The sequence below is a fragment of the Zingiber officinale genome, chromosome 2A (genome assembly GCF_018446385.1).
Source record: "Zingiber officinale cultivar Zhangliang chromosome 2A, Zo_v1.1, whole genome shotgun sequence".
Classification (NCBI taxonomy): domain Eukaryota; kingdom Viridiplantae; phylum Streptophyta; class Magnoliopsida; order Zingiberales; family Zingiberaceae; genus Zingiber; species Zingiber officinale.
Window position 1 is genome coordinate 12,218,875 of NC_055988.1, and position 27,297 is coordinate 12,246,171.

Sequence of the window (27,297 nt, forward strand, 5' to 3'; positions counted from 1 at the left end):
CCGCGAAAGACCTCTGGGAAAAATTCCTAGAGCTCCACGAAGGTACCTCAGAAGCAAAGCTAGCGAGGCACGACATCCTTCGGACTCAACTTATGAACCTACGGATGAACCAAGGCGAGAAGGTGCGCAACTCCAAGCAAGGATCAAAGAGCTGATCACGCAACTAACCAATCTTGAAGAAAAAGTAACAAATCGGGACTCGATTCGATACGCGCTCAACGCCTTCCCGAGAACTCAAGAATGGACGTCCTTAGTAGATGCATACTACATCTCTAAGGACTTCGAGGTAAATACTTTAGAAAATCTATTTTCAACTTTTGAACTTCATGAATCTCGAATTGCAGAACTCATTGGAGTAGAAAAGACAAGTAAGAACATTGCTTTGAAGGCAAGAGCAAACGGTTCTGACTCCAAAACCTCGATTGACGAAAATGAAGCTGCATTAATGGTAAGACGTTTTAATAAGTTTTTCAAATCTAACAAATTTAGATCACAGACGAGTAAACGTCATCAAAAGACAAGGATAGTCCGTTGCTATAATTGCAACGATGAAGGGCACATCAAGGATGACTACCCAAAGTTAAAGAAAAAGGAGAAAGAGAAGGTAAAGACAAAGTACAAGAAACCAGAATCCTCCAAGCACAAGAACCTGAAGGCCACTTGGTCAGATTCGTCATCCTCCGAGTCAGACCTCGAAGAATTCTCGGGATTAGCGCTAATAGCAAGCCATCAACTAGAAGAAGAGTCAACCTCAGAAATGAGCATAGATGAAGGGGGAGGAACATCAGAAGAGGAAAGCTGCAGTGAAGGGGGAGCATCACCAAGTCAGGTAAGTAAGGTACGTGCTCTAACCCCTACTCAGTTGTTTAAATTTATCAAATCTCTTTCTAAAGATCTGTTTAAATTAGAGAAAGAAAATACTGAATTGAAAATGAAATTAGCAAAAGCATGTCCACTTGAGATGTACGATAATATAAAATCAGAAAATGAAAAATTGAAGTTGAAAAATTAAAAAAATAATGCATGTTTAAATAAATTTCCAAGATAAAAAATTAGAATTTATGGAAAATTGAATTGGTACATTAGAAACCATCAGGGTCAATTTAGAAGAATGCCCAAGAACTATGTACCCCCTAAATTTTTGAATAATCCTGTAGGAATGAACCTCTATTGGGTTCCGAAATTTGTGCTAAATTAATTTATTTAATTAAGACTTTCAAGAGAGAAAATTAAATAAAGAATTTCTTTATGAAGCTTTGTCTAAGGAAGTGGTTGTTGCTCTAATAACTAAGAAGGCTTATTGCCTCGCCACGACCTGGAAGTTAAAATATTGAAATAAAATGTTTAATTAACGTTCTGAAAAAAACATTAAACTAGAATTAAATAATACTTTGAAAGTTTTTTTACATTTTTAAAAAATTCCAAAAAGTTCAGTTTACTTAGAATTTTTTTTTAATTCTAAAAATTAATTTTGACTTAGAAATTATTTTGAAAAAATTTCATTCTATTTAGAAAATTTTGAAAAATTCATCTTACTCAAAATTTTCTAACTTAAAAATCTGCTAAATATTTTTAAAATATCATACTCTTACCCTGTTTTTGCTGTGATCAAAGGGGGAGAGATTAGTACAAGTCTAGGGGGAGATAATTTTTTTTCAAATTTTTTTTTTTCTTTTAAACTTTTATTTAGTTGCAATTTTACTTATTGCAAATTTACACTTAAAATGTTAGTTTAGTAATTCTCTTTAAAATTACTATTTGTCTATTTTTTACCCTAACTTAAACTTGGGTTGATGCACATCAAAAAGGGAGAGATTGTTGGACCCCGCGGGTGTTTTGATGTGATCAACCAAGTTGGTTAGGTCCTGTTTTTGTGTTTGACCCCTGTGTCTGAGTGTGCAGGAGCTTAGGAGCGCAGGAAGTCGAGTGGAAGACGCAGCTAGCGAGAAGGACGACACGGGATGGGAGCCGACGGGCTCGGTGCGTCCGAAGGATGAGAGAGCTGCGGAAGAGTACATCGGTGGGTGAGAAGAACGTGCGCGGCGTTCGAGGGATGTTAAGTCGAGAGGAAGACTGCTTGAGGAGAAGGTCGAAAATTGGGTTCGGGTGAGCCCTATTTCGGTTGGCCGGAATCACCCAAAAGAACGAGACTTCGGAAGACGAAGCAAAGAAGCAAGCAAGTTGGAAAAGCTGCCAGCCAGCTTAGAGGCGCCTCCATCAGGCTTAGAGGTGCCTCCAGCTTGAGGGGTGCCTTCAACCCCTGTTGAAGGCGCCTCGAACCTGGCAAAATTGAATGTTGAGCGTTTGGATAAAGTTTTATCCACTCTCTCAATGGAGGCGCCTTGGACCCCTATTGGAGGCGCCTTAGACATCCGAGATAGGATTTCCATAGGCTATATAAAGGTCTCTGGAACTAGGAATTAGACATCAACTGTTCCATCAACTCTGTAATCAATTCCTAGCAATAGTTCTGAGCTGTAAGAGTGTAAAAGACTTCTCCGCCTTCAGAGAAGGAGATTTTTCTACTGTGCGCTTTTTATCGCCCTGGATTAACAACCGTCTTGGTTGTAACCAGGTTAACTCCCGAGTCTCTAGCTTTATTGTTTTAATTTTATTATTATTGCTATTGCACTTTCGAGTTGAAAAATCCGAGGAGGGTAGTTTTAATTTGTGCAGGTAATTCACCCCCCTCTTGCCGGCTTTCGCTGCACCAACAATATACACCCGACCGATTGGCACCGGAGTCTTTGTCAATGAGCTCGTGGCTCAGATAATATACACCTGGCCGATCGGCACGAGAGTCTTCGTCAATGAGCTCATGGTTAAGATAATATACATCCGGCCGATGGGCCCGGGAGTCTTCGTTAATGAGCTCATAGCTCAGATAATATACACCCGGCCGATCGGCACGGGAGTCTTCGTCAATGAGATCGTAGCTCAGATAATATATACCCGGTCGATCGACACGGGAGTCTTGGTCAATGAGCTCGTACCTCAGATAATATACACCCGGCCGATCGACATGGGAGTCTTCATCAATGAGCTCGTGGCTTAGATAATATACACCCGGTCGATTGGTACAGGAGTCTTCGTCAATGAGCTTGTGGCTTAGATAATATACACCCGATCGATTGGCACGGGAGTTTTCATCAATGAGCTCGTGACTCAGATAATATACATCCGACCGATTAGCACGGGAGTCTTCGTCAATGAGCTCGTGGCTCAGAAAATATACACCCAGTCGATCGGCCCGGGAGTTTTTGTCAATAAGCTCGTGGCTCAGATAATATAAACCCGGCCGATCAGCCCGGGAGTCTTCGTCAATGAGCTCGTAACTCAGATAATATACACTCGATCGATCGGCACGGGAGTCTTCGTCAATGAGCTCGTGGCTCATATAATATACACCCAGCCGATTGGCACGGTAGTCTTCGTCAATGAGCCTGTGACTCTAATATAATATAATCCCGGTCGATTGGCATGAGAGTCTTCGCAATTGAGCTTGTGGTTCTAATATAATATAATCCCGGCCGATCGACGCGGGAGTCTTCGCAAATATAATCCCGACCGATCGGCCGGGGAGTGTTCATCAATGAGCTCGTAGCTCAGATAATATACACCCAGCCGATCGGTACGGGAGTCTTCGTCAATGAGCTCGTGACTCAGATAATATACACCCGACCGATTGGCACGGGAGTCTTTGTCAATGAGCTTGTGACTCTAATATAATATAATCCTGGCCAATCGACGCGAGAGTCTTCACAATTGATCCTGTGGCTCTAATATAATATAATCCCGGTCGACCGGCGCGGGAGTCTTCGTAAATGTAATCCCGGCCGATTAGCTCGGGAGTCTTCGTAAATACAATCTCGGTCGATCGACGCGAGAGTCTTCGGCAATGAGCCTGCGGCTCTAGTATGATAGAAACCCGGTCGATCGACACGGGAGTCCTTGCTCGGAAAACTATGATAGATTCTATGACCAAAAGAGAATATAATAGAAAAACTGACCTGCCGATCAGCAGAGGATCTGACTCAACTTCTCGACTCCCGAATACCCATGGAGTGAGAAGAATATGATATACTCGTCGAAACCCATCAAGGTCATGAATATGGCAGTATTTTTCGCGTGTTGTCCATCTTCACGTTCTAGATCAAGTGCGTTCCCACAGACGGCGCTAATTATGTTCCTGTCGGGAATATGAGAAGACGGGGCAGCCGGAATGACGTGTCTGAAATGTTGATCGCATCTCCATGACCCCGATGGTGAGCTGTCCTCTGTGTGGACCAAGTCGTCAGAGGACCTCCGGTCAACACTACCTGCAGCCAGCGACCGGGATGCCCTGGTCTTTGGTACCCCGTTGCTCGAGGCGGGTCCCACGAATACATAAGCGGCCGAATAAATGAATAGTAAAATAATGAAATAGAGAACGAGTACGGTGACGTACCCTGGCCCCGAGGGCGCCCTCGGATGGGTCGATGAGTTGGTCGTAAAACTGATTGAGTCGTCGTGACTCGGAAGAGTGGATGCATCTGAGCCGACCGAAGAGGAGCTGGGTCCGGAGGTGACGACACGGAGTCGAAGACGGCATGGATTCAAAAGGTGACACAATCAGAATACAATGACGACACGACCAATATATGACATCAACACACAGGCCGAAATATGACAACGGTGCGCTGGCTGGGACACAACACAGTCACGGCTCATAGGACGGTTAGTAACAACAGCTCACAAGACCAATGGTGACACGAAGGACAAAGCACAACGGCTCGATGGCCGAATACACAACAGATGGATGTCGGAGACGCAGCGGTGGATCGGATCTGCGCCGAAAACGGTGGAGACAGCGGTTGTAAAGCCGTTGTGGTCGACTGTAGAGCCATCTAAGGCTGCTGGAGATGATGACCAAAGAAGGGAGCGCAGCCAGCGCGAAGCACCACAGGGGGTGCACGACGACAGCGACCCAGAGGCCTGAGGCAGCGGTGAGATCTGCCCATGACCGCTCGCGGCGCTGATGACTCACACACGGGAGAGAAAGGGGGTGTTGGTGACCAGCAGAAGAGCCCTTGCGTGAAGGAGTCGACGTCGTAGGGGTAGTCGACGCCGGCAGCGTGCATACGCTTCTTCCAGTGGGTATCGGCGACCTCCGATCGCTAAGGCAGGCCTCTCCCTCTTCTCCCTCAGTGGCAATGAACTGATGCCGAGAAGGGAATCCAGCCAAAGACCTCACAATGCCGTTGGAAAAAACCCGAAGCAGAGAGAAAGAGAGGGGAAGCAGAGGAGGGAGCGGCGCGCCGGCGACGAAGGAGTAGGCAATGCTGATCGATTGAGTTGCGATGGCATGGAGCCAAGGGACAATGGTAGCGGAGGTCTTCTGGCGTCGTGGTGCTGATGGAGAGGAGAGGAACCCAAAGCGAGGCAGTAGAATCCTTCTCTAATCGCCGGAGGGAGGGGATGGAGACGAGGAAGAGGTGTGGCCGGCGGTCGGCGTCAACGCCAGCAAGGGGCATGAAGGGAGGAAGAAAGTCCTCCGGCGGCGGCCCCAAAAGCACAAACCGGCCCCCTCCACCCAATGAACAGTGCTTCTCCTCTTAAAGCCCTAACTTGTGCAAAGACCTAAATATCCCTGCCTTTCCCTTCTAATTTCTTCTCTGCCACTAAACCATCTTCGTATCAGGTAATATATATATATTTTTAATTATTAATGTTATTCCGAGTGTTAGCAATTTATGGATTTAAATTCTATAAAAATTTAATTATATATAAGGTAAAATATGAAGGAGAGATAAGAAATATATATAATGAAAAAAATGTGGGACCAATAATTTGTTGAGAGAATTTTATTATTTTTATAGTAGAGAGATATATAAAAATTTTTACTTTTGACGTGGTGTTAATGTGACATTGAAAGAGCTCTTTAAGGATGTCTATAACCGTGGTATTCCAAATTACCATGGAGTTCGAAATAGAAAGAATGATAATAAACAAAGTAAAGATGAGATTAGATGATCATACGATTGTGATACCTCAAGAGAGTCCTCCTCTAAGGAGAGTAGAAAAAGAGATACCTACACCTTTTCAAGGAGCACCATTGCACGATCTATGTCCCCACGGGCTGGATCAGCTGGAAGGGTACTTGACGCTTGCAATGGAGGTTCAGGGGTCGAGAGTCACCAGTTGTACACGAGCATAAAATCTCGGTTTGCTATGTTTTAAATTCCACTCGACCCCCAGTCATCCCTCCTGCCCAGTTTAATCATGATTTACTCCCTCTAAATATTTATGGGGCCGGACTCAGAGGACCATTAAAATAACGGTTACACCTTTTACAACCATTGTAACCTCCACATGCTTTTATATTGATAACCCTCGGAAGGTCGGAAAGTTAGGAGTTCGGGTCATCTTGGCAAATTGGGAAATCGATGGTTGAGGGGGTTGACAAGTCACTTAGGTTTGACCAATTGAAGATCGTTTACATGCCACGTGGGATCTGAATCTATGTTGATCCAATTCTAGATCATATCACATGGTCCCATATGTTGATCATGTTAAGGGATCTCACTCTCCGCCCATCGAGGTCCGCTTACCTCCGCAAGAATAATTTTAATTATTTTAATATATTTTAATTAAATTAAAGAAAGTTTGATTAATTTTATAAAGAATTTTTTAATATAAAAGTTGATTTTTTATATTATAGTAATTAAAGGATATTTTTGATATGAAAAACTTAGATGAGATTTTTGAAAAAAAATAAGATGTCTTTTTACAGCGCCGGGCGTCATCCGCTGCCAGGCAGCCTCGTCAGGGCAACGTTGAGCCACGCCTGCGCAACTCTTCAGCCTTAACCGTCTTCATCACGTAAAACAAATCCCTTCGAGAGCGATTGCACCGCAGCGTCCCTCCCACGAGCCCACGACGCCCCTTCCCGCACCCAACTCCAATCTTCTTACGCGGCCCAGCCGGGACCTCCAACCGGCTCGCCATTTCAAAAACGAAACGGCGCCGTCGGCAGTTTGGCGGAGGCTCGACGGAAGCCCACAGCTGGCACGCGGAAGCCGAAGCAGTAGGCCGAGTACGATTCCTGTCCCGCGTCCGGACCTCGCTCCGTCGCTCGCTCAACGCTGCGTATTTTCAGCGCCCGACACGGAAAGGCGGGTCCACACAGAGTCGTGCCTCGGGCGATGGAAATTGAAAGGAGGGTAAGTTCAAAGCAGCAGCAGCTAAGGAGACGACTTTGATTCCAAACTGGATCAATTGCATGTGCAAGGGGCGGGCTGTTCGATTCTTGGATTAATCGATTTATTTGATAAAATGAGCACAGTGATTTGACTATTTCTGTGGTAATTCAACATCGAATCACACAGGAGGCTGCTCATCGCATCGAGGGGGGCTTACTACAGGAAGAAGAGGAGCGGCCCTGCGGCGCACAGATCTGAGGCAGGTATGAGCCTCCGCCAGCGGGGAAGCCGTACGGGAGTCGGAGACGACTATGGCACGGCCCGTGGGATGGGCGAGGTGTCCGGGGAAGGGGACGGGGCTTACAACGTCATCCCCATCCATAACTTGCTGGCGGATCACCCGTCGCTCCGGTTCCCGGAGGTGCGAGCTGCCATGGCCGCGCTGCGCACCGTCGGGGAGCTTCGGAAGCCGCCCTTCGTCCGCTGGCACGGCGGCCTTGATCTCCTTGACTGGCTTGGGGCTTTCTTCGGCTTCCAGCGAGACAATATCCGCAACCAGCGGGAGCACCTCGTGCTCCTCCTTGCCAACGCCCAAATGCGAATCCATCCCCCGCCGGACGACATCGACGTCCTCCATGGCAAGGTCGTCCGCCGCGTCCGCAAGAAACTCCTCCACAACTACACCGCATGGTGCTCCTACCTTGGCCGCACGCCGAACGTCTGGATTGACATCCGCCGCGCCGCCTCCGACCCCCGCCGCGAGCTCCTCTATGCGGCCCTCTACCTCCTCATATGGGGCGAGGCTGCCAACGTCCGTTTCGTTCCCGAGTGTCTCTCCTATATCTTCCATCACATGGCCGGGGAGCTCAACCGCATCCTCGAGGACTACATCGACGAGGCGACGGGCCAACCTGCCCTCCCAGCTGTCTCCGGCGAGAACGCTTTCCTCACCCGCGTCATCACCCCCATTTACGAGACCATCAAGCGCGAGGTTGACGCCAGCCGCAACGGCACAGAGCCCCACTCCGCCTGGCGCAACTATGATGACATCAACGAGTACTTTTGGAACAACCACTGCTTCGAGAGCCTCCGTTGGCCGCTCGACCGGTCTAAGAATTTCTTCGCCACTCCGCCTACCAAGAACCGCGTGGGGAAGACGGGCTTCGTTGAACAGCGCTCTTTCTGGAACCTCTACCGCAGTTTTGACCGCCTCTGGGTCATGCTCATCCTCTTCCTTCAGGCGGCCATCATTGTGGCCTGGCACGGAAGCAAGACGTACCCGTGGCAGAACCTCCAAATCCGAGATGATCAGGTCCGTGTCCTGACCATCTTCATTACCTGGGCCGGCCTCCGCTTGCTGCAGTCCCTCCTCGACGTTGGCACCCAGTACAAGCTTGTCTCACGCGAGACCAGATTGCTCGGTGTGCGAATGGTGCTCAAAATACTCGTTGCTGCGGCGTGGACTGTCGCATTCCCGATCCTGTACTCCCTAATGTGGAATCAGAGGAACCGAGACAGAACATGGTCGGATGCAGCGAATCGACGGGTGACGAACATGTTGGTGGCTGCCGCAGTGTTCATCCTCCCTGAATTGCTTGCCGTTGCGCTCTTCGTTATCCCTTGGCTCCGGAATTTCCTTGAGAAGACCAATTGGAGGATTTTTTATGTTCTCACCTGGTGGTTCCAGAGTCGCACCTTTGTGGGTAGGGGGCTACGAGAGGGCCCGCTGGACAGCTTCAAGTATGCCCTTTTCTGGATTGTACTCCTTTCTGTAAAGTTCATCTTCAGCTACTTCTTGCAAATCAGACCAATGATCTCCCCAACTAAAGCCATACTTAATCTTCAAGGTGTTCAATACCAGTGGCATGAGTTCTTCTCCCATACAAACAGGTTTGGGGTGTTCATTTTGTGGCTTCCTGTTGTTCTTATTTATCTGATGGACATCCAGATCTGGTACTCAATCTTTTCTTCAATGGCCGGGGCGCTAGTAGGCCTGTTCTCACACCTTGGTGAGATTCGTGATGTGCAACAATTGAGGCTGAGATTCCAGTTCTTTGCTAGTGCCTTGCAGTTCCATCTGATGCCAGAAGAACATGTTTTCCGGCAGCATGGTTCACTGCAAAATAGAATCAGAGATACTGTGAACCGGCTGAAGCTGAGGTATGGCTTGGGCCGCCCGTACAACAAGATTGAATCACATCAAGTTGGTCCTAGCAGGTTTGCATTGATATGGAATGAAATCATTCACACATTCAGAGAGGAAGATATTGTGAATGACCGGGAAGTGGAGCTTCTTGAGCTGCTTCCATATGCATGGAATATCCGAGTGGTTAGGTGGCCGTGCTTATTACTCGGCAATGAACTTCTTCTTGCTCTTGGCCAAGCAAAGGAATTGAAGGCTGATGACAGAAGACTCTGGAGAAAGATTAGCAAACATGAATATAGGCGTTGTGCAGTCATTGAGGCTTATGACAGCATCAAGTATTTGTTCCTGGAGATCATCAAGGAGGGAACCGAAGAACACTCCATTGTTGCTGGATTGTTTGAGGGATTTGATAGCAGCATTCGCGTGGAGAAATTCACTGTAGAATATAACATGCGTGTGCTGCAGAATCTTTATGGCAAATTGCTTGACCTACTGAACACATTAATCAGGCCAAATAAAGATGTGTACAAAGTGGTCAATGCACTGCAGACGCTGTATGACATAGTTACTCGTGATTTCCCCAAGAACAAGAAGAGCTTAGAGAACCTTAAAGGATCAGGTTTGGCACCAACTGGGTCAACTGAGTTGCTCTTTGAGAATGCCGTTGTGATACCCACTGCAGAAAATGATAACTTCTATCGGCAGGTAAGGAGACTCCAAACAATCCTTACTTCTAAGGATTCCATGAATAATGTTCCAAAAAATCTTGAGGCCAGGAGACGCATTGCATTCTTCAGCAACTCATTGTTCATGAACATGCCTAGAGCTCCGCAGGTAGAAAAGATGCGGGCATTCAGTGTGCTGACTCCATATTACAATGAAAAAGTTCTGTACAGCAAGGAACAACTTCAGTCAGAAAATGAGGATGGCATCTCCATCTTATTTTATTTGCAAAAGATTTATGAAGATGAATGGGCAAACTTCTTGGAACGCATGAAGAGAGAGGGCATGACTGATGAGGAGGAGTTATGGGGTAAAAGATCAAGGGATCTTCGACTTTGGGCCTCATATAGAGGTCAGACCTTGTCACGGACTGTGCGGGGAATGATGTACTACTACAAGGCTCTCAAGATGCTTGCATTTCTTGATTCTGCTTCCGAGATTGACATAAGGGAAGGATCGAGGGAGCTACCTTCAGTTGGTTCCTCGAGGAGGCAAATAGAAGATTTAGATAACTTGGAGGATGGTGGTAAGTCATCGCCATCCCAAAGTCTGAGCAGAGCTAGCAGCAGTGTCGGTTTGTTGTTTAAAGGTCATGAACATGGTACTGCTCTAATGAAGTATACGTATGTGGTCGCCTGCCAGATTTATGGAAACCAAAAAGCTAAAAATGACACACGTGCTAATGATATTTTGTATCTGATGAAGAACAATGAAGCCCTCCGTGTTGCTTATGTTGATGAAGTGAAATCAGTCAGGGATGAAGTGGAGTATTTTTCTGTTCTTGTTAAATATGATCAACAACTGGAGAAAGAAGTGGAGATATACAGGGTCAAGCTGCCTGGACCTCTAAAACTTGGAGAAGGCAAGCCAGAGAACCAGAATCATGCTCTTATCTTCACAAGGGGTGATGCAATACAAACAATCGACATGAATCAAGACAACTACTTTGAGGAGGCCCTCAAAATGCGCAATCTGTTAGAAGAGTACTCCTCCAATTATGGTGCTCGAAAACCAAATATCTTGGGAGTCCGTGAACATGTTTTTACAGGTTCTGTTTCTTCCCTGGCTTGGTTCATGTCAGCTCAGGAGACAAGTTTTGTCACCCTCGGACAGAGGGTTCTGGCAAACCCTTTAAAGATACGGATGCATTATGGCCATCCTGATGTCTTTGACCGCATTTGGTTTTTAAGTCGAGGAGGCATTAGTAAAGCTTCAAGGGTCATCAATATCAGTGAGGATATATTTGCAGGATTTAATTGTACACTTCGTGGTGGCAATGTTACCCACCATGAATATATACAAGTTGGTAAAGGCCGAGATGTTGGCCTGAATCAAATATCTATGTTTGAAGCCAAAGTGGCTAGTGGTAATGGTGAACAGACCTTAAGCAGAGATGTTTATAGGCTAGGTCATAGGTTGGATTTCTTCCGGATGCTCTCTTTCTTTTACACAACTGTGGGGTTCTATTTTAACACAATGATGGTGGTATTGACGGTCTATGCATTCGTCTGGGGTCGCCTTTATCTGGCTCTTAGTGGCCTTGAGAGTTCCATCAGAAGCAATGCTGACTCTACAAATAATGCAGCTCTTCAGACTGTTCTCAATCAGCAATTCATTATCCAGCTTGGGCTTTTTACTGCATTGCCAATGATTATAGAAAATTCTCTTGAGCATGGTTTTCTACCTGCGATCTGGGATTTCTTGACAATGCAATTACAGCTTGCATCAGTGTTCTATACTTTCTCAATGGGAACTAAGACCCATTATTATGGGCGTACTATTCTTCATGGAGGTGCAAAATATCGAGCTACGGGACGTGGTTTCGTTGTTGAACACAAGAAATTCGCTGAGAATTATAGACTCTATGCACGCAGCCATTTCATAAAAGGAATAGAGCTAGGGATAATATTGACCTTGTATGCTGCCTACAGTGCCACTGCAAAGAATACTTTTGTTTACATAGTAATGACCATCTCAAGCTGGTTTTTGGTCATATCATGGATCATGGCTCCATTTGCATTCAATCCATCTGGTTTTGATTGGTTGAAAACTGTTTATGACTATGATGATTTCATGAACTGGATTTGGTATCCTAGTTTTATTTCTGCAACGTCTGATCAATCTTGGAAGAAATGGTGGGATGAAGAAAATGATCATCTTCGGAAAACAGGACTTTGGGGAAAATTATTGGAGATCATATTAGATCTCCGCTATTTCTTCTTCCAGTATGGTATCGTGTACCAGCTAAACATTGCAAGTCATAGCCGTAGTGTTGCTGTGTATCTACTTTCTTGGATATACATCGTTGCTGCTATTTTGATTTTTGTCATCGTGGATTATGCTCAAGATAGATATGCTGCCAAGAAACACTTGAAATATCGGGCCATTCAATCTTTAGTAATAGTCTCTCTAGTAGCTGTCATCGTTCTACTGTTGCAGTTCACTTCCTTTGAAATTGTTGATTTCTTTACAAGCTTGTTAGCATTCATTCCAACTGGTTGGGGTTTAATCTCCATTGCTCAAGTTTTCAAACCATTTCTCCAAGACACTGCTCTATGGGAATCTGTGGTTGCTGTGGCTCGGTTCTATGAAATCATGTTTGGAGTAATTGTCATGGCTCCCGTGGCATTCCTGTCCTGGTTGCCTGGTTCCCAGGAAATGCAGACAAGAGTGCTCTTCAACGAAGCATTTAGTCGAGGTCTCCAGATATCAAGAATTCTTATTGGAAAAAAGTCTAGTGACATTCGAGGTACTTTCTCTTGCTTCTTTTTCTGTATGTCATTTGAACTGTTTATCAACTTTTATTCTTCTTTGCCTAAAAGTGAAGGATAGGAATTTTATTCAAAATTCATTATTTTTCCTATTGGATCTTTGTATGGTTAGCTAGTTTACATGATCACTTATTGTTATTTAACTTTCTTTGATAAATGAACTTGGAATGGGAACCTTGACGCGATGGTAAAGTTACTGCCGTATGACCTAGAGGTGAGTTTTGAGTCTCGGAAATATCCTCTTGCAAAGCAGGGTAAGGCAGTGTACAATAGACACTTCCCTAGGACCCTGTATTAGCGGGAGCTTCGTGCACTAGGCTGCCTTTTTCTTTTTTCTTTTTGATAAATGAACTTGAAAATTACCTATTTCTTACCTAGACTAAAGTAAAATCCTTCTGCAAGTTTGAACCAAGTTTAAATTTGACTTGCTGTCTAGTTCACATCTGCAATAACATTTCCACTAAGATTGCGTCTTGAATCTTAAAGCTAGAATTTTTATGTCAGCCTGCTGAGTCTTGCTACATTTTGATCTCAGGTTCAGTTAAATCATTAAATTTAGTTTACAACATATTGTTGAATTAGTAGCTTAGGGCATCTTTGATTATTTGTTCCTGAGATTCAACAGTTTTTTTTAATCTTACGGCCATCTGCTTGTATACTGTACCCACCCTCTTATACTGTAATTTCATATACATTACAGTGTCTTTTTTATTTTAATTTTTTTTTTAGGGTACAAGCGTTGGGTTTCATATATCTTTATTATGCCCAGTATGGTAAACGACACACATTCAGTTTTTTCCCCCCTTTTTTTAAACAAAGATATCATCATACATTTATCTGAAACATAGAATGGATTTTGATTAATAAAAGCTATGAAGGTCAGGTGAATGGATTTCAAGTTTTGAAATTTCCATAAGTAGATGAATTATTTTTTGAATTGATCTCTTTAATCATTGCAATTTCCACAACTACAGAGAGTTACAACCATGGTATTTTTCTATTTTGGTTGCTGGCTTTTTGTGTTACCATAGGTTGTTGCAGCTCTTTCGATTTTTGTCAATAAAAAGAAAATTTTCACCTAGAATTAGAGAAAATTTTGCTAAATTGTTCCTTACCTACTTTGATAGACAACACTTTAAGCATTCAGATCTAGGCTTGACTTTATCATTAAAAAAATATGTAATTTTGTAAATTGTTTTTTCACTTTATCATTTTCCATAGTTTTTGTTCCATTTAGGGTGTTTTAACTTTTATCCTAAATTTTACATTCTAAATGATGAGCAACTCATATTCTACAAAGTTGAGGATGAACCCATCTTGCATGTATCTGTCCGTACAAATAGATAAATGTAATGTCTTTCACTATGAAAAGTGGTGTGACACAGTGCCAGTATCAGAAATCCAAAAGAACCTAAGTATCAACATGATCAGCAGATTAGACCTAAAATATTCTAATAAATATAGAAAGAAAATAATGATATTTATTAAATAAGATAACAAAGCATATATATATAAAGCCTAATAACTATGATTGTATATTTGATTAAATACAAATACTATGAATTACAAAAAATTATTTTGTTTTGAAACAAAAATAGTTGACATTATTAATGAATGCAATTTTCATTTTTCTCTTTTCTCATAATTAACTTTGATTTAGTTGCCTTTTAATTTAATTCAATTTACAATTACATTATTTTTTAAAAAAATTATGATATAATTTCGTTAGTAAAGTAATTTAAATTCAATTTAATTAATAAAATATGTAAATTAATCTAAACTAATTAGTTTGAATTTTACATTCTAAACTAATAAAATATGCTATTAACTCTGACCAAACATTATCACGTATCTTTGCAATATGTTCATTATATCTGCTGAAATCGTTCATCTAACTATTTCAATTAAGGTAATTAGCTTTTGGATCACCTCAGTTCTTGTATGCATTTGTGGTGTAAGTGTAATGACATCATGGTTTTGACTCCTTATTCAATGCCGAACAAATGAGTATCATCACAATAATTTTTTTAAGTCAACGAATCTGCATCATGATCGTATAGTTTGATGATATTTCATCAGTATTTAATGTGGAAAACTATATTTCAGGTTAACATCAGGTTCATGCTTGCTTAGCAGAGATACATCTGTGCCATTTCATACTTCTGGGGTAATGCATAATGTGGGAGGTATTTTTTTTCTTAGCTGAATCCCCTTCTCATACGATCTGTTTGTATGTATGTAATCACGGAACTCATTAACCAATATTTCCTCCCCTACATTCAGTAAATTTGAGATGTATTGTAGTCCTGTAACCATATATAGTTTGGTGTCGATTCTGTTGTTTTGTTGAAATTTTGTAAAATACAGTTCATTCTCATGGCCTGGTCATCTTAGTTTTCTAGATATAGTAATATATTTACATAAAGATGGGTGGAAATGAAAGTACCTGTTCATATTTCCATGTAAATTTTTCAAATTTTTACAACTACTCCACGGTCGAATCAGAATTAAACTTTGATCTTTCTTGTAGATCCTCTTGTAACTGTATAATCTCTATTAAGAGTGCAACTAGAGATTGTTCATTCCCTTGAGCCTTTGAAATAGATTCTCCTAAAATCTGAGATTTTATTATCGTGAAAATTAAGTTTTATTTATTTATTTATTGTCACTTACAGAAATATATATGTAAAATTCTTCATATATACTTAGCAATCCTCAATTGCAAGTAATCATATGTACTTGACAAACTTGAAAAAAGAAAAGAAGAGCACATGACTGGAATGGAAGATTGCCAAGTAAATCAAGGAATATGTCTATCTTTCCTGAGGTGATATTCAAGTTGAGAGGCCATGGAAATGGATGGAGTAATCGAGCCTCCAAAGAGCACATATAAATAGCCTCCTACCGTCTCCTCCTCCCTCATCATCCCTTTCCGTCACCGTTCAAGAGAGCTCACTGAACAGAAGCCTCTCTCATGGAAACTGGGCGTGCTTACATGGACTTTGTTCCTTCGCACGAGTGGTTTCAAGATGAAGTGGCCGATACGCTCGTCGTTCACCTCCCAGGCATCTAATTTCTGATCTCCTGTTTACTACGCTCGTCTAGGAGTAGATTTTGTGTTCGTCTTAAGCTACAATTTGTTTGTTTGTTTGTTTGTTTTCTCAGGCTTCAAAAAGGAGCAGCTCAGGGTTCACATCGTCAGGGATGGGAAGCTACACGTCAGCGGAGAACGCCCGTTGATCAAGGACCAATGGAGCCGCTTCCGCAAGGAATTCCAGTTGCCGGAGAATTGCAACGCGGACCAAGTCCACGGCAAGCTCGAGAACGGACTCCTCACCGTCGTGCTCCCCAAACTGCACCACCGAGCAGACGCCGAAGGCAAGGATGAAAAGGTGGAGAAGGGCGGCGTGAAACAGAGGGAAGCTGACGCTGCCTCAAGGCCAGCGCCGTCCCAAGGTGCGGCTGTGAGCGATGAGAAGACGAAGCTCAAGAGCTATGCCAGTATGGACGTTCGCCTGCACCAACACGAAGGGAAACTGCGCTTGGTTTGTTTGCTTGTGGCCGTCGTGGTGGCAGCTTGGTATGTGTATCAGAAGCTGAATCCTGAAGAGACGCAGCGGCATGATGCCTACCCAGCTATCTGAAGGCTCGGTTCAAGAAAGACTGGAACATGTGTGACCATGGAAGTGTTTGTGATTATGATATTATTTCTGAACAAAATAATAGCGAAAGCTAATCCATCACAACTTACATCACAATCCTTACTCGAGATCTTTCAATGATAAGTTCTCTCAATAACTAACTAAGACGAGAGATTAACAAGTAGCTTAAAGCTCTAAACTTAGAATCACATCTCTGAGCTTAAACAAAAGTAATTTTTTTAGTAATAGATAGATGATCTTCAATCAAATTTTAAATTACTTAAATAGTCATAGGGGAGATAATATAGTTCAATCGGGGAGATCTTTACATAGGAGTGTATTAAAATTTAGGGGATCTTTGTAAATTATTGATAAGTAAGGGATCCTCCTGATAATTTCCCTTAATAAACAACAACCTGATGTTTATTTAATTATATCAAATATTATTTAGATATTGATGATACAAAATTAACAAAACCCAGAAAACCTAATCGCCTCTGCTCCTGCGAGCTGCTCCCATCCCGGCGAGCCTTCCTGATCCCTCCATTTCCTCGAGCCGGCCGCCTCCTCACAGACTTCGCAGCCAATCTCCTACGCGCAGTCTTCTTTCTCTTCTTCCTCCTCCAACGACGCTTGACGCCCGCGGCGTCGTCGAACGCCCGGTGCAACGTCGGCAGCTTGTGAAACCCAGAAGGAGGTAGGTAACTTCCTCCTATGTCTATTTCTTTCTTTTGCTCTCGAAGAGGAGTTCATCTGATCGAACTTGTGTCGACACGGGCACTGGAGGGATATCCACCGAGTCCCCTCTGCGATTGAGGATTCGTAGGTTCCATTAATACCATCAAGGGGGGAAAATGGCACTGCTCCTTTGATTTATTCATATCGGTAAACATTTCGTTGGATTTGCTCTGGTTGCAGGAGAAGAGAGGACAAGATGGGTGAGGAGGTGGACAAATCGTTTCTTGCACGTATGCTTTCCTATCTGCGCTCCTCCAGCAAGTATTTTGTTTTCTACTTAGTACTCTATTAATGCCTTTTATTGTTATACTCTCATTTAAGTTACAGAAGATAAACAGAAGTCATACCTTTGCAAATGTGACTAAAGTTTTGTATAACCTCTACATCACTTCATCCGAAGACTCTAATTAGCATACACAAGTACTTACAAGTTTCAACTTATATTTTCTTTTTCTTTCTCTTATTTGTGCTAGTTAGGTAAGTTATGTGGTTGTAGTGTATTCTTGTGCACCTGATTCAAAGTGAACCTAGTATACATGAATTTACATAGTGGTGAATTTTTATACACAAAAATCAGCTATTATCTAGAGCAATTTGAAACTGAATTAAAATCATAGGACACTTAGGTTTGTTGTTTCAAACCAAGCTGCCATCAAAACCTCAAATTGTAATGTAAGCATGGCCAAGAAGTTTATTAATACAGAATGTAGTCCTATATTCGATCATTGATTTCATCAAGATTGGGAGTTTGGAAGTTGACAAAAAAAAGTGAGTGCCAGTTATTTGTGGCTTAATCCCAGATATCAAATTGAAAGGGAATTTTTTAGTTTGGTTGAATATATGCTCGGGATTTTTGTTTAGTATTGTATAATTTCAAATTGAACTAAATTGGGATTTTTCTAATCAGCTTCATGATGAATTATGAATTTTTTAAATTTCATGAACTGGTAATGAAGTTTTAAGTAAGATCCAATTGCCATGATAATAGGATAACAACAAGAAGATAACTACTTATATAAAGGCAATGATCACAGTTTTTTATAATGTCTTATGGGGTTAGTCTCACATTGGGTATTTAGTCAGTGGGCAATAAGTTGCAGTTCTATATATATAGAGGGATGATACCCTACATACCTTATGCCGCACACCCTGCATACCTAAAATATTTTTTTGTGCTTAATACTATAAGCCAATCCCTAAACCTTAAACTAAAGGAAAAAACTCTAAATGGCTTAACCACAAGCCAAAAAAAAAAATAAAAAGGAAAAAAAACCTGCGGATGCCTGTCGCAAACAAAAGTCCAGATGGTAAGTCCATAGGATATATATATATATATATATATATATATAGTGATAAAGCAACCTCCTTCCTGAGATTAGAGTTTTCGATGATCACTTCTATATATATATATATATATATATATATATAGTGATAAAGCAACCTCCTTCCTGAGATTAGAGTTTTCGATGATCACTTCGACAACATCAAAGGCTTGCTATTTTTCTACTACTTTAACTACATTTTTGTCTCTCCTCTTCATCATCATTTCCTTTCTTCTTTTCTATATCTTGATCTTGCTCCATTCTTCATGTGTTTTAACCCTCTATTTGATTACATTGCCTTTGCTTACTTCATGCAACAGCCTAACCTCAACAGCATTAAATTGTACCTCCTTAACAATGATTTGTATGTTAGCAACACGTCATCTTCTTTTGCATGTTAGCAAATTTTCATCTTGACCAAATCTATCATAGAGTTGGTTTGATAGAAAAAGTAAAAATAGAAATGCAATTTTTTGTCTCTCAAAAGAAAACACTAGATCATGATCCAGTTTTAATCTATCAGTTATTAATAATGTTATATATTCTTCAAGTACTTTGTTTTTTTAGGGAGAATTGAGGTTTGGAATGGTAAATTATAAAGTGTAATAACTTTCATTTGTTATTATATGTAAGTCACAAGCAATTATTTCAGGGACCTATGACCTGGTTCATTGTCTGACAATTTCCCACTAATCTATATAACATTAGCTATATTTTACTCCTAGAATTGGTTGGAGAATTAAAGAGTGAAAAGCAAAAGTAAAAATTTGTGTATATTTTTTGGGTTATCATCTTTTTGCTTTCATTTCCTTGGTATAACATGTATCTTCAGATTCTAATTTTACACAATATTGTTTTCAAATTTCAGGTACTACACTGGATACCCAAAGGATCTTGGACCTTCAAGGGTTATTCACTTCACCTCCGAGCGTCAATTTGTCCAACTCTTGCATGAAGGCAGGCCTGTGGCAGTTGCCTTCACTATAAGGTTCTAACTAGCTCTCCTACAGCTTCTTTAGGAACTCTAATAAAAGAAACAAAATAATGTCATTTGCATGCGCAAAGTCATTCTTTTATCATATTCTAATATAATGCATAATTTGTTTCCAATCAATTTCTGATACTGTAATTTTGGATGAGAAGGTTACAGTGAATGATTATTTTTTCCTCTTCATATTTAGTACATGTTGTGTTTAATAAAATGTCCAATTTGTTAGATCTGTGGTAATAAGACATATGTGAAGTTACTTGGATGTATGGATTAAATGCAAGCATTCATTGTGAATTTACTTCAGAATCTTGTGTTTGATTGTAGGAGTCCCTATACGGAACATCTTGATGGGGTGTTGGAGGAAGCTGCTGCAAAGTTTTGCCCACATATCAAATTCATGCGTGTATGTTTGTAGTCAATAACTGCAATTTTTATTGCCCTTTATTTAAATCTTATTATTATTATTATTATTATCATCATCATCATTATTGTTATTATTATTATTATCATCATCTGCTGACTAACTCTCTAAGCACTTTTTGGTTGCATAAATTATCTAATGGCTTGTGTTTTTTTATTCAGAGAAATATCACATTTGTTATAGTATACACTACTTGTCAATATATTGTTCTTCAATTTAGATTTTAGACTCATTAGTTTTTGAATAATTCAAGTTATGATCTGCAGCTATGCTATAAATTTAATTTTCTGTAATCTCGTTGGTTAGTTTTGACTGCTGTTCTTGAAATTTCCAATTTATAATACAGTTTTTAAAAAATTCATGTTGTGGCTGAAACCGGGTAGGCTCAATATCATTCTTGTCTAGCGCAATTATTTTTGTAGCCAGGAATCTTAGCATTTTGTTAGTGTATATGGACAATCTCTATCTATGATTGTTTCAACCATGCTTGTTTCACAGGTGGAATGCCCAAAATATCCAGGATTTTGCTTAACTAGACAAAAGAAGGAGTATCCATTCATTGAGATATTTCATAGTCCAGAACAAGTAATTTTCTTTCTGTATCTCCTTCGCAATTAGTATTTCATAGTGTCTGTGAAAGTCCAAACATTTATTTTTTTATAACAAATCAAGGATTCAAGATAATGAGTGATATTAGCTAGCAGTGACAATGTGGCTTACAGCAGTTTCTATTTTTTCTATTTTATTCATTAATTTCTTATTTCAATTCTTCTAGACAGCTAATCAGGGCAAAGTGGTAGATCCTAACGTCACCAAGTATGCAGTCAAGGTCATGCCAGTAAGTTGTTCCTAATCCTTGCCTCCGTGGGTTTTTTTTATTGCAATTTATTTTCTTTGCTTTAGCAATCATTTTGGACATCTAAAATTCAAGAATTTCATCATCTTGTAGAACACAATCACTAATACTTGGTTCTCGGTTTAGTCTTTTCCTTGCTATTTGAATAATTCTCCTCAGATGAGCCAATCATTTGACTTTATTACATTGCAGTTTAATTATGATGTTAGTGTGTATGGGTTCCGAGAGTTTTTCAAGAAACATGGATTTCACGTGGAGAATCCAAGTGAAACTACCACAACAGACCATCGCTAATTTCTTTCAAGAGGAAGTCCTCCGAGAATTATTGTATTCAAAAGCTTAGTTACACATTCGGAATGCAACAAGGCAGGAAAACTAGTTTCCCTATAAAATTATTGTCACGATAGCATTATAGCTATTTTTCCATTTGGTTGATCTTATGCTAATTGCCCATCTGGGTCATTGTGTTGCGTACAGATGGTCGTTACTCTCGTTTTCAAACTCTGGTTGTCTTCTGAGTTGAAATGTCTTGTTTTCTCTTTTCTTTTCATTTTTTTTTTTTGTATTTTGAAAGAAAGTCATTAGGCAAACTATTTCATAAAACCTTTCAAAAGAGGTTTTACTGTTAGTCCTCAAATCTGATTAGAAAACATCATTTCACCTTTTAAATGTCCTTTATTCCTTTTTCGAGATTACTGTTAGTTGCATGGACCTGCATATGCTAAATTTACTTACGATTGCTATTGAGATTATGGTTGTACTTTAGGCAAAACCAACTTGAATCATATCAATATGTTTTTTTTTGGCAAAAGTTAAAGGACATTCCATTTTGATCTTTGATCAAAAGTGGATCCCACCCTCTTATAAATTGACTCAACTATCATTATAAAATGACTCAGTATTGATTTAGTGGATAATAATCGAATTCATTGATTCACATACAAACATCAAAAATGACTATTAAACTTTCTTTACAATTAAACAGAACATTTATATAGATTCCAATTCTAAATATGGAAAGAAAAGAAATACATATAAAATCTCCTAAAAATACTTAAAAATTTTAAAAATATGAAAGATAGAAATTAATAAAAAAAAATACTCTAAATACTCTGACTGTACTTAAAAATTCTAAAAATGTATAAAAGACAGAAATTAATAAAAAAAAAAAACTTAAAACAACGCGACTTGTTTTTTTGTTCCTATTTGACTTTCCTGTGCTTGTTATCCCGCCAAGCATCCGGAGATCCTCGGTCACTTCATGCCTCGACAATGATGTGTGCTGGAAGGAGATCATTCTTGAAACCTCTCCTTTGTCTTCTCTTCCGAGTCCAAGACCTGGGAGGCCTTGAAAGCTTCGGGCACATCGGCTTCTCACCATCCTTTGTCTTCTCTTGCTTAACAGATTTGCAACGGTATTCATGCGCCTTGAGTTCGAGCTTCAATGTCATTGAATCGAAGAAATCCAATCACCTTCACCAGACGCTTCAAATGCCTCCGGCATACATGTAGCCATCTCTACCTACAAATGCAAGGAATCACAAGTAGATCGTATGGGGGAAATATTTGTGATCCTACCTAAATGCATCTATGGACATTGAAGTTCAGGGTAATAGATTTATTATAGTGGGTCAAGTGGTTAATTCCCGGAAGATGTATACCTTTGGGAAAAAAAACTCCTCATACCCTTTAGCCATCTGGTAGTTGGTTATAAACTGATTCCGTGATTTACCTCTCTTCACATAACTTAGTGACGACTATCAAGGGCACCGGTGGGCATAATCACTTTTTGTTTCTATAGACATTGAAACAATAGCATCTGCAGCCGATGTGAAGCAAACATCCAGAGAGGATAACTTCTCTCCTAACATGTCGACCATAGCATTTGGTTGATTGATATCAATGTCAATATTATCATCTTCCAGTTCATCAGCCAATACTTCCAGATCACTTTCGCAAGTTGATTTACCAACTTCCGCTGCCATAGGAAGTGAAGATGGAATTCCTACCGTTGAAGATCCACCCAATTCATTTTCAATGACAGGTATTAGCTCACAATTCTGATTAATCTCTTTTTTCTAAACCTTGCCTGCAATTGCAGATTGATTTTCCTTTTCCATAGTTGATTGCATGATCCTGGTTCTTGATTTTTAATCCTTGAAACTCGACGCTAAAATGCGCATTTGATCTTGTGTCATTTTCTTTTCTGTTAGCATAGCCATTGCAAGATGGCCATTTTTTAAGCCAAAAAAAGCTGTCAGAAACTTCATCTTACTTCCTGGCTAAATTTTCTTGTTCTGGAAAACCATGTTAAATGCCATATAGGAGTGACTGGTTCAAATTCAAACCCTTCACAGACTGAAAATCAACAAACTTTGAGTCCTTCACGGATCTTTGAGATTCAAACCCATTACAGTCACTGAGATTTGGCTTCCCAAGGTTGCTTTGCAAATGCTGTATACTGATCAAAGAAGTCGAGTTCATTTGAATAATGATCCTGTTGGAAAACCCGAGAGACGATGTACTGGATAGTTGGTTGGATTGTTGACTATATGAAAATTTTGAATCGGAGAAAAGGGGACTTCTTCCTCTCTGAACACATCCAAGAGAGCAAACAGAATGTTAGTGTCTAAAAATCAGGTAAGGGGTCTTGATGAAGTCCCTCCGATGCTCAAGTCAATACGATGTCTGAGCGAAAATTGGAGAGATAAACAGTAGATGCATGCATTATGCAAAGTATAATGCCTCACGTACCTCGCTAGTGAAGAGAACTCCTTTATATACAATCTCACATAACCTTCGCAATCATGAGGTGACAGATAATGTCGGATATTAGAGGTTGTCGAGTAAAGGAATATGTACTGTCTGGGAGGCGTATAGCACCATCTGAGGAATCTTCCATTACACATGTGCACCTCTTTTGTAATTTAGGCTATTAATGAGACGGTTGAAGGATATTCTGCCATAATGTATTAGCTGAGGGAAAGTGTAAAGTTACCTTCGGAGAAGGTTCTAGTGAATGCTCATATTACAATAGATGAATATTCTATGACAAAATGGTTATTATTCTGACAGATTATTGAGATTCTTTGACCATGTTGTTTGCTGAGTATATCTTGACCGGATCTTTAAATCGGTCGACTGTATAGTCGTCTTTCCCTTAAGCTGCTCGATTATGTACTGGGTGGTACTGGAGATCTATTCTGGAAGTAATATCAAGTTAAGTCCCCTAGATCCAATCGGTTATTTAGTCGACTTGCCATATAGTGAGATATTTGCCTATGAGAAATGGGGAACCGAGTCCCAAGACATTCGATCGGTACTTTAAGTCGATCGTCCATATGAAAGAAGAGTTGCCTTTAAAGTGAGAACTTGAGATTTGAAAATCCGGTTTAGTTTATAAGGAGAACTGCTTTTCTATATATATAAGCGATAGACATACTGAGTTGTATAAATATGACCGGCTTCATTACCGACCGACTAAATGAGGAAGGACAACATGTGAGAAAGCCCATAAGGCCTATCGAAGTTAGGGTCGACCGACTAAATATTGAAAGACATGTACTGGGTGGGAAGTTGGGCCCTCTCATTTCGACCGGACTTATGACCGACTGGATCTATGATAGGTTAGATATTTTTTAAACTTGGTCGGCTATCAACTTCATTATCGACCGACTAAATGAGGAAGGACAACATGTGAGAAAGCCCATAAGGCCTATCGATGTTAGGGTCGACCGACTAAATATTGAAAGACATGTACTGGGTGGGAAGTTGGGTCCCCTCATTTCGACCGGACTTATGACCGACTGGATCTATGATAGGTTAGATATTTTTTAGACTTGGTCGGCTATCGACTGCTCGAATATATGATAGATGTCTCAATACAAGAATTAGGCTCTAGGTTTCCTAAATCTGACTAGCTCATAGGTCGACCGTCCTCGTAATAAAGGCCTTAGCGTTGGGCGAATAACAAAGCCTTGGAGAGAATGACACGCTGGCTGTTACCTCCCATTAACTTTGACTACCACGTCACCTTGACTTTGATTACCATTGTTGGTTGATCCTAGGAAAATCGTATCGGTTCCACTATACAAAAATTTTGTACAAGTGTCGAACCTTTCCTAAACAACCTATTGTGTTCTTTAGAAGTTAAATTAGGAATTGCAAACGGAACTTAACATTATTAATTCCAAATTTAACTTATCTGTTTTAAATAGTTTAGACTTGAATCGCAAGCGGAACTTAACACTATTGATCCAAATCAACTTATGTTATAAATTCAATTAAATATTAATTTCCAAAATTGGGTTCCAGGACTGCATGGCGAGACACATGACCTTCTTGGGTATGGGAACATCCACCACCGCCTAGATAAAGCCTTTTAAGGAAAACTAATATTTAATTTTCTTATATAACTCTAGGTTTAACCAAAAAGAACAATCGAATCACAAATTCGAAAAATAAAATAAAAGAAACACAAATTCGAAATAAATCCGAAAACTCTAGAATCATATGCCTCTTGTATTTGGTATTTTCAAAAATAACTATACAAAGAAAACTAGTATGATGCGGAAAACAATTACTAGTTATACTTTTCTTTGAAAGCAAATAACCTCTTGATCTTCTATCGTATTCCTCTTCTTATCCCGGACGTTGTGTGGACAACGATCTACCGAGATGAGAATCCACCTAAGTCACCTTCTTCTCCAAGCAAGATTCGGCCACCACAATTCTCCAAGAGAAGTAGAGGTCCGACCACCACCACCAAGCTCCAAGGGATGCTAGAAACAAAGTCTCATTTCTCTCCTTCTTCTCCTAGCTAGAACCGGCCACCATGGACTTCTCTTGTGTTGATGCCGCCGACCACAAAGGAGGAAGAGAAGAGAAGGAGAAGAGACCCTAGGGTCGGCCACACCAAGGAGGAAAAGAGAGGAGGAAAATAGAATAGAGTCGTTAGCCATGAAGGCACCTCTACCCCTTCTTTTATAATCTTTGGTCTTGACAAATAAGGAAATTTAAATAAAAACTTCCTTATTTCTTTTGTCATGAAAAAGAAAATTTAATTAATTAAAATTAAATTCCTTTTCTCACATATCATGGCCGGCCACTATAAACTCCAAAACAAGGAGAGTTTTAATTAACATAAGAATTAAAATTTCCTAATTTATTTTCGGAAATTTATAAAAAAAAATTTCAATAATTTTTCCCTTTATGGTGGTTTGTAAAAAGGAAATTTTATAAATTAAAATCTTTCTTTTAAACATGTGGATGATTTCCAAAAAGGAAAGTTATCTCTAAAAATTAAAATCTTCTTTCAATCTACAAATAAGGAAATATATCAAGTATTTTCTTAATCTTTTGTAGAAACTTATAAAAGGGAATATTTAATTTTTTAAACTCTCTTTTAAATCATGAACATGGTTAAAAAAAGAAAGTTTTTTTAAAATTAAAATCCACCTTTCAATCTACAAATAAGGAAAGATTTCAAATTTTTTCTTAATCTTTTGTAGAAAGGTATAAAAGGAAAGATTTAAATTTTAAACTCGCTTTTAAAATCATGATATCCACATAAGAAATAAATTTAATAAAAATTCTTTTTATTTTCTATGTGGTTGGCCACACCTAGCTTGGACTCCAAGCTAGGGCCGGCCACTAATCTTGGCTCTATCCTTGGGTCTTGGCTGACCCTAGCTTGGGTTCTAAGCTAGCTTGGCCGACCCCCTTGGGTTGGGTAAGAAGTGAGTATGTGGTGGGTATAAATCTCTATATACAAGAGGTTACGATAGGGACCGAGAGAAGGAATTGGTTTTGGTCTCCCGATGAAATTAAGCTTCCCGTGCTCACCCCGAACACACAACTTAATTTTATCAATAATTATTCATACCACTAAAGAATTATTATTGAACTACCGCACCAATCCCGAATTACATTTTGGGCTCCTTCTTATTATGAGTGTGTTAGTCTTCCTGTGTTTAAGATGTCGAATGTCCACTAATTAAATGAGTTACTGACAACTCACTTAATTAATATCTTAATCCAAGAGTAGTACCACTCAACATCATCGTTATGTCGGACTAAGTCCACCTGCAGGGTTTAACATGACAATCCTTATGATCTCCTCTTGGGCTCATTCTCAACCTAAATTACTATGACATAGTTTCCTTCTATAAACAACAATACACACTATAAGTAATATCATTTCCCAACTTATCGAGCTTATTGATTTATCGAGCTAAATCTCACCCATTGATAAGTCAAAGAAATAAATATTAAATATATGTGTTTGTTATTATATTAGGATTAAGAATACACACTTTCATAATAACTAAGGTCTAGATCTTTTATCAAGTCAGTATAAAAAGAACTTACCTAAAATGGTCCTACTCAATACACTTAGAGTGTACTAGTGTAATTTATTAGTCAAGATAAACTAATACCTAATTACACTACGACTATTCCAATGGTTTGTTCTTTTCCATCTTAGTCGTGAGCAACTGTTTATAATTT

At 40.1% G+C, this 27,297-nt stretch overlaps 3 protein-coding genes and 1 non-coding gene across 5 annotated transcripts; all 4 read left to right on the top strand.

The window, feature by feature from the left end:
• Nucleotides 1-7,029: 7,029 nt before the first annotated feature.
• Nucleotides 7,030-15,222, top strand: LOC122040732 (callose synthase 12-like). The gene is made up of 2 exons (XM_042600157.1): nt 7,030-12,799; nt 14,928-15,222. The coding sequence occupies exons 1-2, from the start codon at nt 7,447-7,449 to the stop codon at nt 14,930-14,932; spliced, it is 5,358 nt and encodes a 1,785-aa protein (XP_042456091.1). The 5' UTR covers nt 7,030-7,446; the 3' UTR covers nt 14,933-15,222.
• LOC122044782 lies at nt 10,421-10,500 on the top strand. Its single transcript, XR_006129786.1, has one exon. It is a non-coding gene; the product is annotated as a small nucleolar RNA J33 (small nucleolar RNA).
• Nucleotides 15,223-15,361: 139 nt separating the features above from the next.
• LOC122040733 lies at nt 15,362-16,619 on the top strand. The gene is made up of 2 exons (XM_042600158.1): nt 15,362-15,886; nt 15,987-16,619. The coding sequence occupies exons 1-2, from the start codon at nt 15,796-15,798 to the stop codon at nt 16,463-16,465; spliced, it is 570 nt and encodes a 189-aa protein (XP_042456092.1). The 5' UTR covers nt 15,362-15,795; the 3' UTR covers nt 16,466-16,619.
• A 290-nt stretch (nt 16,620-16,909) lies between these two features.
• LOC122040734 lies at nt 16,910-21,340 on the top strand. 2 transcript variants are annotated; one of them, XM_042600161.1, is made up of 7 exons: nt 16,910-17,159; nt 17,375-17,461; nt 19,391-19,510; nt 19,838-19,916; nt 20,433-20,519; nt 20,710-20,772; nt 20,983-21,340. In XM_042600161.1, exons 2-7 carry the CDS (start codon nt 17,397-17,399, stop codon nt 21,082-21,084), a joined length of 516 nt encoding a protein of 171 aa, XP_042456095.1. In that variant the 5' UTR covers nt 16,910-17,159; nt 17,375-17,396; the 3' UTR covers nt 21,085-21,340. The 2 variants fall into 2 exon arrangements, with proteins under 2 accessions (XP_042456095.1, XP_042456094.1); XM_042600160.1 differs by having other exon boundaries at nt 17,381-17,461.
• Nucleotides 21,341-27,297: the final 5,957 nt, after the last annotated feature.

What these genes read in the sequence shown, in the direction of transcription:
- LOC122040732 (XM_042600157.1), top strand. Translation starts at nt 7,447, where the DNA reads ATGAGCCTCCGCCAGCGGGGAAGCCGTACGGGAGTCGGAGACGACTAT.
- LOC122040733 (XM_042600158.1), top strand. Translation starts at nt 15,796, where the DNA reads ATGGAAACTGGGCGTGCTTACATGGACTTTGTTCCTTCGCACGAGTGG. An exon ending in GCTCGTCGTTCACCTCCCAG is followed by an intron (nt 15,887 to 15,986) that starts GCATCTAATTTC and finishes TTGTTTTCTCAG; the next exon opens with GCTTCAAAAAGGAGCAGCTC.
- LOC122040734 (XM_042600161.1), top strand. Translation starts at nt 17,397, where the DNA reads ATGGGTGAGGAGGTGGACAAATCGTTTCTTGCACGTATGCTTTCCTAT. An exon ending in TATCTGCGCTCCTCCAGCAA is followed by an intron (nt 17,462 to 19,390) that starts GTATTTTGTTTT and finishes TTCAAATTTCAG; the next exon opens with GTACTACACTGGATACCCAA. An exon ending in GCAGTTGCCTTCACTATAAG is followed by an intron (nt 19,511 to 19,837) that starts GTTCTAACTAGC and finishes GTTTGATTGTAG; the next exon opens with GAGTCCCTATACGGAACATC.